Below are 13142 nucleotides of genomic sequence, written 5' to 3' on the forward strand. Positions count from 1 at the left end.
TCGAAACATTCAGTTAAACTTTTGTTTGCATTAACAGCCAACACAACCTAAGGTTGTGCTGGGGGAGCCCACAAGTGCCATGACACATTCTGGCACCAACACAGCATGGCCACTATGTTCAGCAGAACAACACTAGCAACAACAGCAGGCCTCCAGGCCTCTGACCACCAGCCCCCTTCCTCCAGGCCTCTGGCCATCTGATCACCAGCCGTCTGATCACCAGTCCTCTGACCACCAGTCCTCTGCCTCCAGGCCCACTGACCACCAGCCCTCAGCCTCCAGGCCTCTGACTACCAGCCCTTGCCTCTGGGTCTCTGACCACCAGTCCTCAGCCTCCAGGCCACTGACCACCAGCCTTCTGCCTCCAGGCCTCTGACCACCAGCCCTTGCCTCTGGGTCTCTGACCACCAGTCCTCAGCCTCCAGGCCACTGACCACCAGCCTTCTGCCTCCAGGCCTCTGGCTACCAGCCTTCTGCTTCCAGGCCTCTGACCACCAGCCCTCTGCCTCCAGGCCTCTGACCACCTGTCCTTTGACCATCTGATTACCTGTCCTCTGACCACCTGTCCTTTGATTACCTGTCCTTTGATCATCTGTCCTCCGACCTTCTGATCAATAGTCCTCTATCACCATTCCTTGGCTGGGACATCAGACTCCCAGACATTGGCCTTCCAACCTTCAGTTACTGGTGCAGACTCACAAACCCAAGTGTTTTGGTCTTTAGCCCTCGATCTCCAGACTCTCCGACTTTGTTCTTTGACCTTCAGGTTTCAACCTCCGGACAACCAGCCTCTGAGTATTGACAGGGTCGCTGGTCTATGATGCAGGGCGCTCTAACCTCGACTCCAACCACCGCTCCCGCTCCTGACTCTTCATTTACTGCCCCGACATCTAATTCACCCTCATCCCTGTGCCTAAGCCCTGACCTGTCTACTAACTCCCCATGCCACCCCCCGCAAGACCATTGCTATGAACCTAATAATCAACTGTCTGAGCCACAGCCTCAAAAGGTACCTCAGCTCGGTGCCATCTTAACCAGTCGTGGAGATGAAAGCTCATGAACACCCCATCTCGGTCTGGTGCACCTCTGCTCCCTCACTCTTCTCCAGCACAGAGTACGGGCAGTGTAACCCTGGTCCTCATCTCCCACCTCACCAAGCTTCACATTCAACACATCTTTTTCCTCAATTTCCAACACCCTAAAAGAAACTCCACCAGCTGCATATCTTCCCCTCTTCCCCTCTTTCACTGTTTCACAGAAATCATTTTTCTCTTCCCACAAACCACCTCCTTGTTATGACATTCACCATCCAGGGACCCAGACAGTCTTTTCAGGTAAATCAGTGCCCTTCGTTCAATCTATTGTATTGACTTCAGTGTTCACAAAGCGGTCTCCTCTTCACTGAAGAAATCAAATGCAGACTGGCTGACAGCTTTGCAGAGTACCTGCATTCAATCAATGGGGGCTGGCCCTAGGCTATTGATCCATGTTAACTCCCTATCCCCACTCCCCCCCCCACTCCAACCTATTGGTCTGTGGCCTCCTGTACAGGCCCAACCCAAGTCTGGGCATGAAGCACCTTCTGGACATAATATTCAAATTTACCAGCTCCGGAAGTTAATTTGTGTCTGTATCAGACACCTGTCACCAGTCTGTGATACTGGCTCAGCTAGTTCCCTCTCATTTGCTTTCCCTTCTGCATGGGAGTGGAGGTCATGCTCATCCCAATCGGATAAGCTCGTCCTCCCACTGCTTTGCATTTCACAACACTTCATTACTTTTCCTGTGTCCTTGTGTTTGTGTTCTCCCCCTTTAACTGCCCCCATTCATGTACTGATCAGTTTCCAGTTTAGCTCCATTGTCACCCCAGTTTTATCCTCTCAGAGACATTAACTCCCCCCACCCTCCCTTCAGCTTAACAAACTTCTTCTGTCGCCTTCACACAGTCCTGACAAAAGATCTTCAACTGGAAATGTTAACCCTGTTTCTCTTCCCACAGATAACATATGATCTTGGGTATTTGTCTTTACCCGCATGTGCAGTAAATAAGATGAATGGACATGATCTGTGAGTATTTCCATCATTTTCTGTTTTGATTATTGTCATATACAATCAGTGGCCGCTTTATTAGTGCACATTCATGATGGTCTTCTGCTGAAACTCATCCACTTCAAGGTTGGACGTGTTGTGTGTTCAGAGATGCTCTCCTGCAGACCACTGTTGTGATGTGTGGTTATTTGAGTTACTGTTGCCTTCCTGTCAGCTTGAATGTGGATAAATGTGAAGTTATCCACTTTGGTGGCAAAAATAGGAAAACAGATTATTATCTGAATGGTGGCCGATTAGGAAAAGGGGAGGTGCAACGAGACCTGGGTGTCATTATACACCAGTCATTGAAAGTGGGCATGCAGGTACAGCAGGCGGTGAAAAAGGCGAATGGTATGCTGGCATTTATAGCGAGAGGATTCGAGTACAGGAGCAGGGAGGTACTACTGCAGTTGTACAAGGCATTGGTGAGACCACACCTGGAGTATTGTGTGCAGTTTTGGTCCCCTAATCTGAGGAAAGACATCCTTGCCATAGAGGGAGTACAAAGAAGGTTCACCAGATTGATTCCTGGGATGGCAGGACTTTCATATGAAGAAAGACTGGATGAACTGGGCTTGTACTCGTTGGAATTTAGAAGATTGAGGGGGGATCTGATTGAAACGTATAAAATCCTAAAGGGATTGGACAGGCTAGATGCAGGAAGATTGTTTCCGATGTTGGGGAAGTCCAGAACAAGGGGTCACAGTTTGAGGAGAAAGGGGAAGCCTTTTAGGACCGAGATTAGGAAAAACTTCTTCACACAGAGAGTGATGAATCTGTGGAATTCTCTGCCACAGGAAACAGTTGAGGCCAGTTCATTGGCTATATTTAAGAGGGAGTTAGATATGGCCCTTGTGGCTACGGGGATCAGGGGGTATGGAGGGAAGGCTGGGGCAGGGTTCTGAGTTGGATGATCAGCCATGATCATAATAAGTGGCGGTGCAGGCTCGAAGGGCCGAATGGCCTACTCCTGCACCTATTTTCTATGTTTCTATCTTTCTATGAAACAGTCTGACCATTCTCCGCAAAGCTCTCTCATTAACAATGAGTTTTTGCCCACAGAACTGCCACTCACAGGATGGTTTTGTTTCTTGCACTGTTCTCTGAAAACTCTAGAGACTGTTTTGCTTGAAAATCCCAGGAAATCAGCAGCTTCTGGGATACTCAAACCACCCCATCTGGCACCAACAATTATTCCACAGTGAAAGTCACAGAAATCACATTTCTTCACCATTCTGACTTGTTCTGAGAAAAACACCTGAACCTCTTGACCATGTCTGCTTTTTGAGTTGCTGCCACATTATTGCTTGATTAGATATTTGCATTAACGAGCAGGTGTAACGTTGTACCTAATGAAGTGTCTTTATTACTGAGTGTATGCAGTCTAAACATTGCTGCCATCACTTCTCTCCCAGGGTTTGGACTGACTGGTTTTTGCACATCTGAAGTGTGAGCGAAATGTCCTCCATAAAGGGAAGCTCAAACAATCAAAGGTCAAAGCACCAAAATAATCAATGATGAAACGCTCAATCAGAATGACAACAGGGTTTCATGCTTTTCATTTGGGTGTGGTAAAGATGTTGTGAAGACAAACCACCCAAAATCATACCTTATCTACATCCTGATGTAAAGTTATTCTAGCAACTTATTATAATCGACCAAATCAAATAATCACATAAATATTACATTTCAAACAACACACACAAAATGCTGGAGGAACTTAGCAGGTCAGGCAGCATCTATGGGTAAGATTACAGTTGACATTTTGGGCCAAGACCCTTCATTAGGACTGGAGGAAAAAAGGATGAGGAGTCAGAGTGAGAAAGTGGGGGGAGGAGAGGAAGAAATATAAGGTGATCGGTGAAACCAGGATGGGGAGGGGTGAAGTAAAGAGCTGGCAAGTTGATTGGTGCAAGAGATACAGGGCTGGGGATGGGGGTATCTAATAGGAGAGGACAGAAGGCCATGGAAGAAAGAAAAGGGGTTGGAGCACCAGATGAGTGCAGGCAAGGAAGTAAGATGAGAGAGGGAAAAGGGGATGGGGAATGGTGAAAGGGGACAGGGTGGGGATTGACATTTCGGAACTATAATTAAAATGGGCAGCCTCTGGGAGATCCCGTTCTCATTCCAACATGTCAATCCATGGCCTCCTCTACTGACGTGATGAAGCCACACTCAGGCTGGAGGAGCAACACCTTGTATTCTGTCTGGGTGGCCTCCAACCTGATGACAATGACATCGATTTCTCAAACTCCAGTAATGGCCACCCCTCCCCTCACCATTTCCTTTTCCCTCTCTCACTTTATCTCCTTGCCTGCACTCTCTGGTACTCCTCCCCCTTCCCTTTCTTCCATGGCCTTCTGTCCTCTCCTATTAGACTCTGCCTTCTCCAGCCCTGTATCTCTTGCACCCATCAACTTCCCAGCTCTTTACTTCACTCTTCCCCCTCCTGGTTTCACCCATCATCTTGTGTTTTTCCTCTCCTCCCCACCTGCTCACTCTGACTCATCTTTTTTTCTCCCATCCTGAGGAAATCTTAGCTTGAAACATCAGCTGCACTCTTTTCCATGGATGCTGCCTGGCCTGCTGAGTTCCTCCAGCAGTTTGTGTGTGTGTGTGTGTGTGTGTGTGTGTGTGTGTGTGTGTGTGTGTGTTGCTTGGGTTTCCAGCATCTACATATTTTCTCTTATTTGTGATTGAAAAATTACATTTCGTATCTTCAACCCTGACCTTAAATTTTATTCTATTCTGCATCTGGCTCTGCTTTTAATATCTAGTTACTCTGGACTATCTTGGATTGTTTTCTCCGGGGCAGTGCAGACTGGAGGGAGATCTGATAGTTTATATGAGAGGAACAGATAGACAGTTGCCATATTTTTCCCAGGGTCAGAATGTCTTATACTAGAGGGAATGCATTTACGGTGAGAGTAGGTAAATTCAGAAAACGTGTGGGGAGGGGGAAGCTTTACTTTACACCCTGATGCCTGAAATGCACTGCCTGGGTTGGTAGTGGAGGCCGATACAACAGAGACAGAAGAGGTTCTGCAGATATTGGGAATCTTGAGCAAAACACAAAAAATGCTGGCGAAACTCAGCAGATCAGGAAGCATCTATGGAGGGAAGTGTCCCGGGCTGAGACCCTTCATCTGCGTCCACACATGGATGATTTGTGGGTGTTGCAGGTACAATACAGGTGTTAAGGAGGATTTTAGATAAGAACATGAATGTGCAGAGGACATTGTAGGCAGATAGGATTAGATTAGTCAGGAAGTTAATCACTTGCTTCATTGGTTTGGCCAGCACTGTGGGCTGAAGGGCTGGTCCCTGAGCCGTATTGGTCTATGTCCTCGTGCTGCTCAGCTGAATGGGATGAACTTGACCGAGTGCAGCATACCGATGTGACTGAGGATGAATTTTGATGGAATTGATTTTTCAGTAGTGGAGAGGAGAGCCGGATGTGAAGAAGGACACATCTCATCTGTTCCAATTCTAACAACCATGACCGACTAACCGCAATGGAGATTTAACCCAACCTGGGGTTTTCCAATTTGCCCTTGAGCTTCAGTTAAGTACCTTCATTTGATCAAAATGGAAATTCTAAGATTTTAGCAGCAGGGCACAGTCAAAAGGCAATGCAATTTCTGTGTGTAATTTCTCAATTATTTACTGTGTAAATAATGAGATATTATTATTTTGAACAAATTCCTATGGTTCCCTGACCTCTAAGGTTTGTCCTTACAGAGGGATATGAATGTAGAAAATAAAATCATAGTTTTGTAAAAAAAAATTTATAATGGCACAGGGGTTTCAAGAGAACTCAGTTAAAAAGGAGCATCCTTTTGTCCTCCAAAAGCTTACATGGAAAAATATCTCACTATTGAAATTATCAGGATATAATAGTTTAGAAACAACCCAACTTTGGTTGCTAAATGTAACTTATTTTAGCAACTGTCTGTGCTGTTCTTGCCTCATGCAGAGGGAAGTTCAATGTTAATAGAAAAGGACTGATTATCTATTTCCTTACTTCATTGCTTTCTAACCGCACAGTAACTAGTAAAGGTGGCTTTATCCACTGATTAATGACAATCTTCTAGAGAGTGGTCAGTCACGTCAGCCAACATCTGACAAACATTAACTGTTCTTGCAGGCAGAATTAAACAAAGGGAGACATCAAATTACTATTCCCAGCTAGCCACAGTGTAGAAGAGTCCAATTTCATGTTTTGGATCAATCACATTAACTTTTAATCAAAGTTATTGATTAATAAATAATGTTTGTTTTATACATTTGTTTCCTTCAAAGATTTGAACTTTTTGACTTTATAAAACTCTTTGGAAAACCCTTCCTGCATTTGCTTTAAACAGCCTGCAGTGGGAGTTCATGGATCACACTGGCCCCTAACCGTAGGAAGCTAAAATCGAGAATGCAGCAATTTATGTACTGGATCTGCTGTGGAATCTTATAAACAGGTTATTGTGGGCTGAAGTCGATGAGGAAGGAAGGCCCTATTTTGTCCTTAGTGTGGGGAAATGTGCTTCCTTCCAGCCCGAGTGTGACCATGTATACAAAGCTATACCTCAGCCCAAAAAATCAGGGCCAAGGCCAAACACACTCTAACAGCAGTGTGATTAACAATAAGAAAAAATGGAGGCAGAAGGACAGTTGAAGTGTTCAACTTGACTGGAGCAGCCTAAACAAAACTAGGGTGCACATTCACTCAATGCAGGGATTCCCAAGCTTGTTTACGCCACGGACCGATACAGGGGTTCCATGGACCCCAGGATGAAAACGCCTGACCTAAAGAATGTACAAATCTCTGCTATGCCAAGATGTCAATACATCAACTGGATGATAGTAGCCTACATTTGGAGAACTACAGAGTGCTCCTGTGCATGCCCAAGAGGCCAGGGACTTTGAAAAGTCCTGCTTGTGTGGGCACTTTCCTGTTTGGGGAATGGAAGATTGCACAATGGAGCCCCTGCTAGGAAGGAAGATGGAGAATAAAGACAAAGTTATGGGAATTTTTCAGGGCTTTCATCTCCTCAAGAATACATCTGGCACAATCATATAAAGATGTTACAACTTTGCACCCTTATGATTACATTCTCAACTCCTGTTTTTAGTCGTTTCTTCTCATTTTTATTCTGTCATTGGATAATAAAGGCACCTGAAAAGCCAGATGTTGCTACAAATTTCTGGCCGATTTCTGTGAGAGATATTCTCGGCATAGCTCTCCTCAAAGTATTTAATCGAATTCTTTTCAACATTATAGATGGGTAATGTGACATCACACAGATCTCGCATTCAGTCAAATCCAACCCATTCAGTGTTGGACATTCCACTTGGAAGTAAGTTTAGTTTTACTTACCAGGCTCCTGGATCATAGTCAGCCCAGACACGGACAAACTCATCCAAGTGGTGAGGTCCCAAGATGGAGGAGTCACGGGTTAAATATTCAAAATTGTCCATAATGACAGCTACAAAAAGATTTAACATCTAGAAAAGGATAAAAAGAATCACATGGATTGTTTATTGAATTGATTAAAAATATACAACTTAACTTTACAAAAGTTAAAAAAGTTAAAAGTTAACTTTAATAAAGTTTTGAATGAAATCCCTGAAAACTCAACATCACCCTATTGCACATTGCCTCTGTAGTTGTTGTCTAATGTAATAGATATTAAAATGACAATAGAAGTTTGAAAAAGAATCTCTGTTGCCATTGTAATATTTATGCAAGACGTATTGACGAGAATGCTGATTGATTGTGTTGAACACCGATGATGTCAATGAATAGAAAACACAATAAATGTTGGAAGGCATTTGGCTTTGGTTGGAGTGACAGAGAGAAGAAACAGCATTTATTCCCCAAACAAGAGAAAACCTGCAGATGCTGGACGTTTCTGACAAAGGGTCTTGGCCCGAAACGTTGACTATACATTTTTCCATAGATGCTGCCCGGTCTCCTGAGTTCCTCCTCCATTTTGAGTGTTTTGCATTTATTCCTCAGTGTTGGTTTCTGTAATGGGTAATTTGTTTGTTTGCAACTCTTTGGTATGTTTTACCAGTTTGTAAGATTTGCACTTGTGTTTGAAAATCCTTCGTAATTTATAAATCTCTGTTATGAGTTACTCCTTAGAATTAAATTCCTTCGCTTAAGAATGAGTTGCATTTAATCTGCTTTGTTAGCTGGAAGTATCTCCTCCATGCTTGCGGGGGGGGGGGTGCACCACAGCAAATAATGATTACCAACACCTAGACCCCTTCAGTGTGCTGGCCGGTGGTGGAGTAGCATCCGCATCAGACTTCGAGGCTAGTGGTCCCAGGTTCGAATCCGGCCGGCTCCTTCCACGCTTTCCATCCGTGCTGGGTTGAGCGTCGAGCTAGCAACTCGGCCTCATAAAGCAGACGAAAAAAACCAGCAAGGTTGCTGCCCGACGCGCCATAAGGCGCGGAAAGGAACAACAATGCCCCCTTCAGAAAGAGACTAAAGCAGTGAAGTAAACTCGTCCTTGAACTGTAGGTTGATTAAGTAAAATCTTCATAAAAGGAAGATACTTGTAGATATACAGTACACCAGATGGGGCTTGGAGTCTTCACTTAAGCCTAGCACTTTCAAATGAGTGCGCTCAATATCTTCACAGATCATGAGATCCTTCGGATCTATCGTGCAGCAATCAGCTGCGGAGGGGTGGATACTGAGCAGTATTGAGGAAGGAGCACCCAGAGTTTACCTAAAGCTCAGACCATGTCTCATTCGCTGAGGGTATTTCAGGTCACCTGTCACAGCGATAACCGTTCATGACAGACTGGTCCAGAAGCAATCACTGATCTTCCAGTTATTAAGAATGTACGTAACAAAAAAAATGCTGCTTCTGAATTTTTTCCAGGTCAGGTGGAGTGTTTAATTAGGCTCACGTGGATCCTTGTCTTTCACTTGATTAGGTCATAGGTTAAGTAACCAGTTGTGGATCACTTTGATGGGGTCATAGTTCAGCTAGGTCAATATAGACACCATTGTTTCTCTTGATTCAATCACAGCGAGCACAGTGTACTGCTTAGAAGTCAAGAGGGTGAGCAAGGAATACCGCTCCTTCATTGAAAGGAAGAGCTTAGGAGGACTAATGGCACCTAACGGTGACTTCTTTGCTTGCATCTTTGGAAACAGCTCTATTTCCATGGCTAGTATCTCTATTTTTCCCTTTCAGGGTTCTTTTGAAGACCCTGACCTGGAGTTACACGCTGACTATGGTTCTATGCGGGAATGGGACCCACTCTCGGGGTTTCATGAATGGCTGTTATTCGACCTGCCAAAGGCTCGGCCCAAGATCTTCACCTACCTTCGGAGGACCGAGATTTCGTGGCTCTGGAGATGGAGGGATTGGAGGTCGGTATCTGGGCAGGAGATACGTGTGTCGTGGTAGACGGAAGATCGAAGGCTGTGTGTCCAGAGACCTGAGATCTTTGGGCAGAGCTTGGAAAAAGCGATGCCATGGACTTTTAACATCATAAACCAGCAAGTTGCTTGTTATGTCTCCCCTCTCGCCGTGAAACAGAGACACCCCTTTCTCCCTTATTAGTGGGGGGGAGAGAGAGAGAGAGAGAGCCTGTGGTATGTCTAATACCGGGTCAACTAGTAGTCTTGGAGTACTGCAAGTCTGTTTCTTTACTGTTGCCTTGCTCACACTTGAGTGCTCGGTGGAGGGTGCCGATGCTTTTTTTTGGTGGTGGGGGGAATTGTTGCTTTGCTGCTGCTTATGCATGGGACAGAGGGGAGCTGGGGGGGACTTTGGGGTTCTAACATTTAATTGTCATTCATTCTTTGGGGGCACTCCTCTGTTTTCGTGGATGGTTGCGAAGAAAAAGCATTTCAGGATATATATTGTATACATCTCTCTGACATTAAATGTACCCTTGAAACCTTTGAAACTTCCCAAGATAAATGCATTGATATGTTCAAGACTGTGAAGGAAATGAGCAATGGGGTCCTCAAATGGTGAAGGTACCAGCTGGTGGACTAGATACACATCTGTCACAGTTGTAATCCTGCACAGTGCATCCATTCATTAAGGCCAGAAGTGAAACATTAACTTTTCGTCTTGGTTTCGACAGCCTTCATGATTTATTTGTGGTAAGCTGTGTAATTCCATTTTTCAGGAAGCTACAGAAAACGTCAGTCTGATTCAAACGATCCATGAATATTTGCTGCCAATGCTCATATTTTTATTTAAAAATCTACTTATTCTAATAAAATGAGATTTTAAACCGCAGAATTGCTTTGGCATGTTACATATTTTGAAGGGAGAGCAGAGACCAGTATGCCCTATAGAGCTGAGGAAAATACATTCTCCCTCTTTGAACCTATTTGTACCCCTGCTTCATAAATATATTGGGTAAAAATACTATTGACATTTTTCAGAGAATAGTAGCTCCAGAATTTGCAGCAGAGGCCTCACAATGGTGGGGTGGGGGATTGATCAATTCTTCTTCCTTAATCAATGCAATTCCACTGTGTAAGACTTAATAAAATACTTTGCAATGTGTTATTTTAATTTACCACAAAGCCAATTCTGAGGAATGGGCCTCCAAACCAATCTTCCATCTGTTCCTCCTGAAGCTACATCTGTACTGCATTAAAGAACTCACAAGCGTGACAGAGGTCAATGCAATGAAATGCAAATGTGCCTGGACTGAAGAATTTTAGTTGGTGCTGGATTCATGGAACTAACAAAAGGACTTTGATGCTGTAACAAATAGGATACTTTTAATGTTCACATTTCTTGAAAATTAGTTCAACCTCTGTGTAATAGCTCTGGTGTAATGGTGATGTCTTTCTCACCTACTGATGGAGATCTTGCACTCAGCATTGACTGACTGGATGTGGTACAGGTTAATTGAGTAACGGGCTGGGTTATTGGCTTGCAGGAGTCTCTATGCATCTTTGTTGGTCACATATGATTCATAGGAATCATTTGGCTTCTTGAGGTAACTGGACACTGCCTTAAAAATGGGAGGAATCCCAGTTTTCACTGGTGGCCAGGCATATAGATGAGGGTAGTGCAGTGGATGTGATCTATATGGATTTTAGTAAGGCATTTAACAAGGTTCCACACGGTAGGCTTAATTCAGAAAGTCAGAAGGCATGGGATCCAGGGAAGTTTGGCCAGGTGGATTCAGAATTGGCTTGCCTGCAGAAGGCAGAGGGTCGTAGTGGAGGGAGTACATTCAGATTGGAGGATTGTGACTACGATCTGTTCTGGGACCTCTACTTTTCGTGATTTTAATTAATGACCTGAATGTTGGGGTAGAAGGGTGGGTTGGCAAGTTTGCAGATGACACAAAGGTTGGTGGTGTTGTAGATAGTGTAGAGGATTGTCAAAGATTGCAGAGAGACATTGATAGGATGCAGAAGTGGGCTGAGAAGTGGCAGATGGAGTTCAACCCGGAGAAGTGTGAGGTGGTACACTTTAGAAGGACAAACTCCAAGGCAGAGTACAAAGTAAATGGCAGGATACTTGGTGGTGTGGAGGAGCAGAGGGATCTGGGGGTACATGTCCACAGATTCCTGAAAGTTGCCTCACAGGTGGATAGGGTAGTTAAGAAAGCTTATGGGGTGTTAGCTTTCATAAGTTGAGGGATAGAGTTTCAGAGTCGCGATGTAATAATGCAGCTCTATAAAACTCTGGTTAGGCCACACGTGGAGTTACTGTGTCCCGTTCTGGTCGCCTCACTATAGAAAGGATGTGGAAGCATTGGAAAGGGTACCGAGGAGATTTACCAGGATGCTGCCTGGTTTAGAGAGTATGGATTATGATCAGAGATTAAGGGAGCTAGGGCTTTACTCTTTGGAGAGAAGGAGGATGAGAGGAGACATGATAGAGGTGTACAAGATAATAAGAGGAATAGATAGAGTGGATAGCCAGCGCCTCTTCCCCAGGGCACCACTGCTCAATACAAGAGGACATGGCTTTAAGGTAAGGGGTGGGAAGTTCAAGGGGGATATTAGAGGAAGGTTTTTTACTTAGAGAGTGGTTGGTGCGTGGAATGCACTGCCTGAGTCAGTGGTGGAGGCAGATGCACTAGTGAAGTTTAAGAGACTACTGGACAGGTATATGGAGGAATTTAAGTTGGGGGCTTATATGGGAGGCAGGGTTTGAGGGTCGGCACAACATTGTGGGCCGAAGGGCCTGTACTGTGCTGTACTATTCTATGTTCTATGTTCACAACAGAGGGTGCACATACTGTATATTGGTTCCTGGTTCCTCACTGCCCTTTGTCAATGTGAGCATCTCAAAAGGAGATGACTTCAATCTAATAAGGCAGACGTTGCTGGAATAAAATTGTACAAAAACAGCAGCAACAGTGGATTGCGGGCAACAACTCAGATCTTTCTGCCTTCTTTATACATGACCTAGGATCTTCATTAGAAGAATCTCGTACAGAATGTGATGCCAACTATGAAGAGATCAGAGTTACTGTTAAGTTTTAATAGTGATAGTCAACAAACTGTACACTCCTACAGGTGAGGCTTTAAGTAGTGGATTAGAGAAGTGAAGTCGAGAGGGAAATTTTAGAATTCAAGGACCAGCCACAGATAGTGGAGCTTAAAACTTGGAAAGGACACAGAGATCTGGAGTTTGTGGTGGGGCTGGAGGCTCACAGAGGTGGTGGTGGTCATTGAGAAAGCACCTAACACGTAGAAGTTAATGGATGCCATTGCCAAACGTTTTTTAAAGTTTCCCTTAAATGGTTGTTTTGTGAATTAACATACAGTCCATTTCAGATTAAACAGCTTGGTGAAAATGGAGTTGAGCATTAATCATAAGCAAGCCAATTTCTGATATAAAAAATGCAATTACACTGCAAAAACGTGGGATCATATTTTTGTTTACCCCTCGGACATGAATTCACCCACTACTAAATATTTGAACACAAAGTGCAACATTTTACTCTGAGATGAAAATTGCTAATTATAGGTAATTAAATGTGCAGAAAGTGCAATCAACTTTCCTAAATTGTTTAAACTCCCTTTGGATTGATTCTCAGATGCTCAC

General features: G+C 44.2%; 1 protein-coding gene across 3 annotated transcripts in view; it reads right to left on the minus strand.

Moving 5' to 3' along the window:
- LOC134359997 (probable voltage-dependent N-type calcium channel subunit alpha-1B) overlaps window positions 1-13142 on the minus strand; it is a 910000-nt gene that overhangs the window by 67868 nt on the left and 828990 nt on the right. For all 3 annotated transcript variants that reach the window (XM_063073960.1, XM_063073961.1, XM_063073962.1), the window contains one exon: window positions 7457-7584. In XM_063073960.1, the coding sequence (XP_062930030.1) occupies window positions 7457-7584 (128 nt within the window). The remainder of the gene's footprint in view (window positions 1-7456; window positions 7585-13142) is intronic.

This window comes from Mobula hypostoma, chromosome 21 (genome assembly GCF_963921235.1).
Source record: "Mobula hypostoma chromosome 21, sMobHyp1.1, whole genome shotgun sequence".
NCBI classification, from domain to species: Eukaryota; Metazoa; Chordata; class Chondrichthyes; order Myliobatiformes; family Myliobatidae; genus Mobula; species Mobula hypostoma.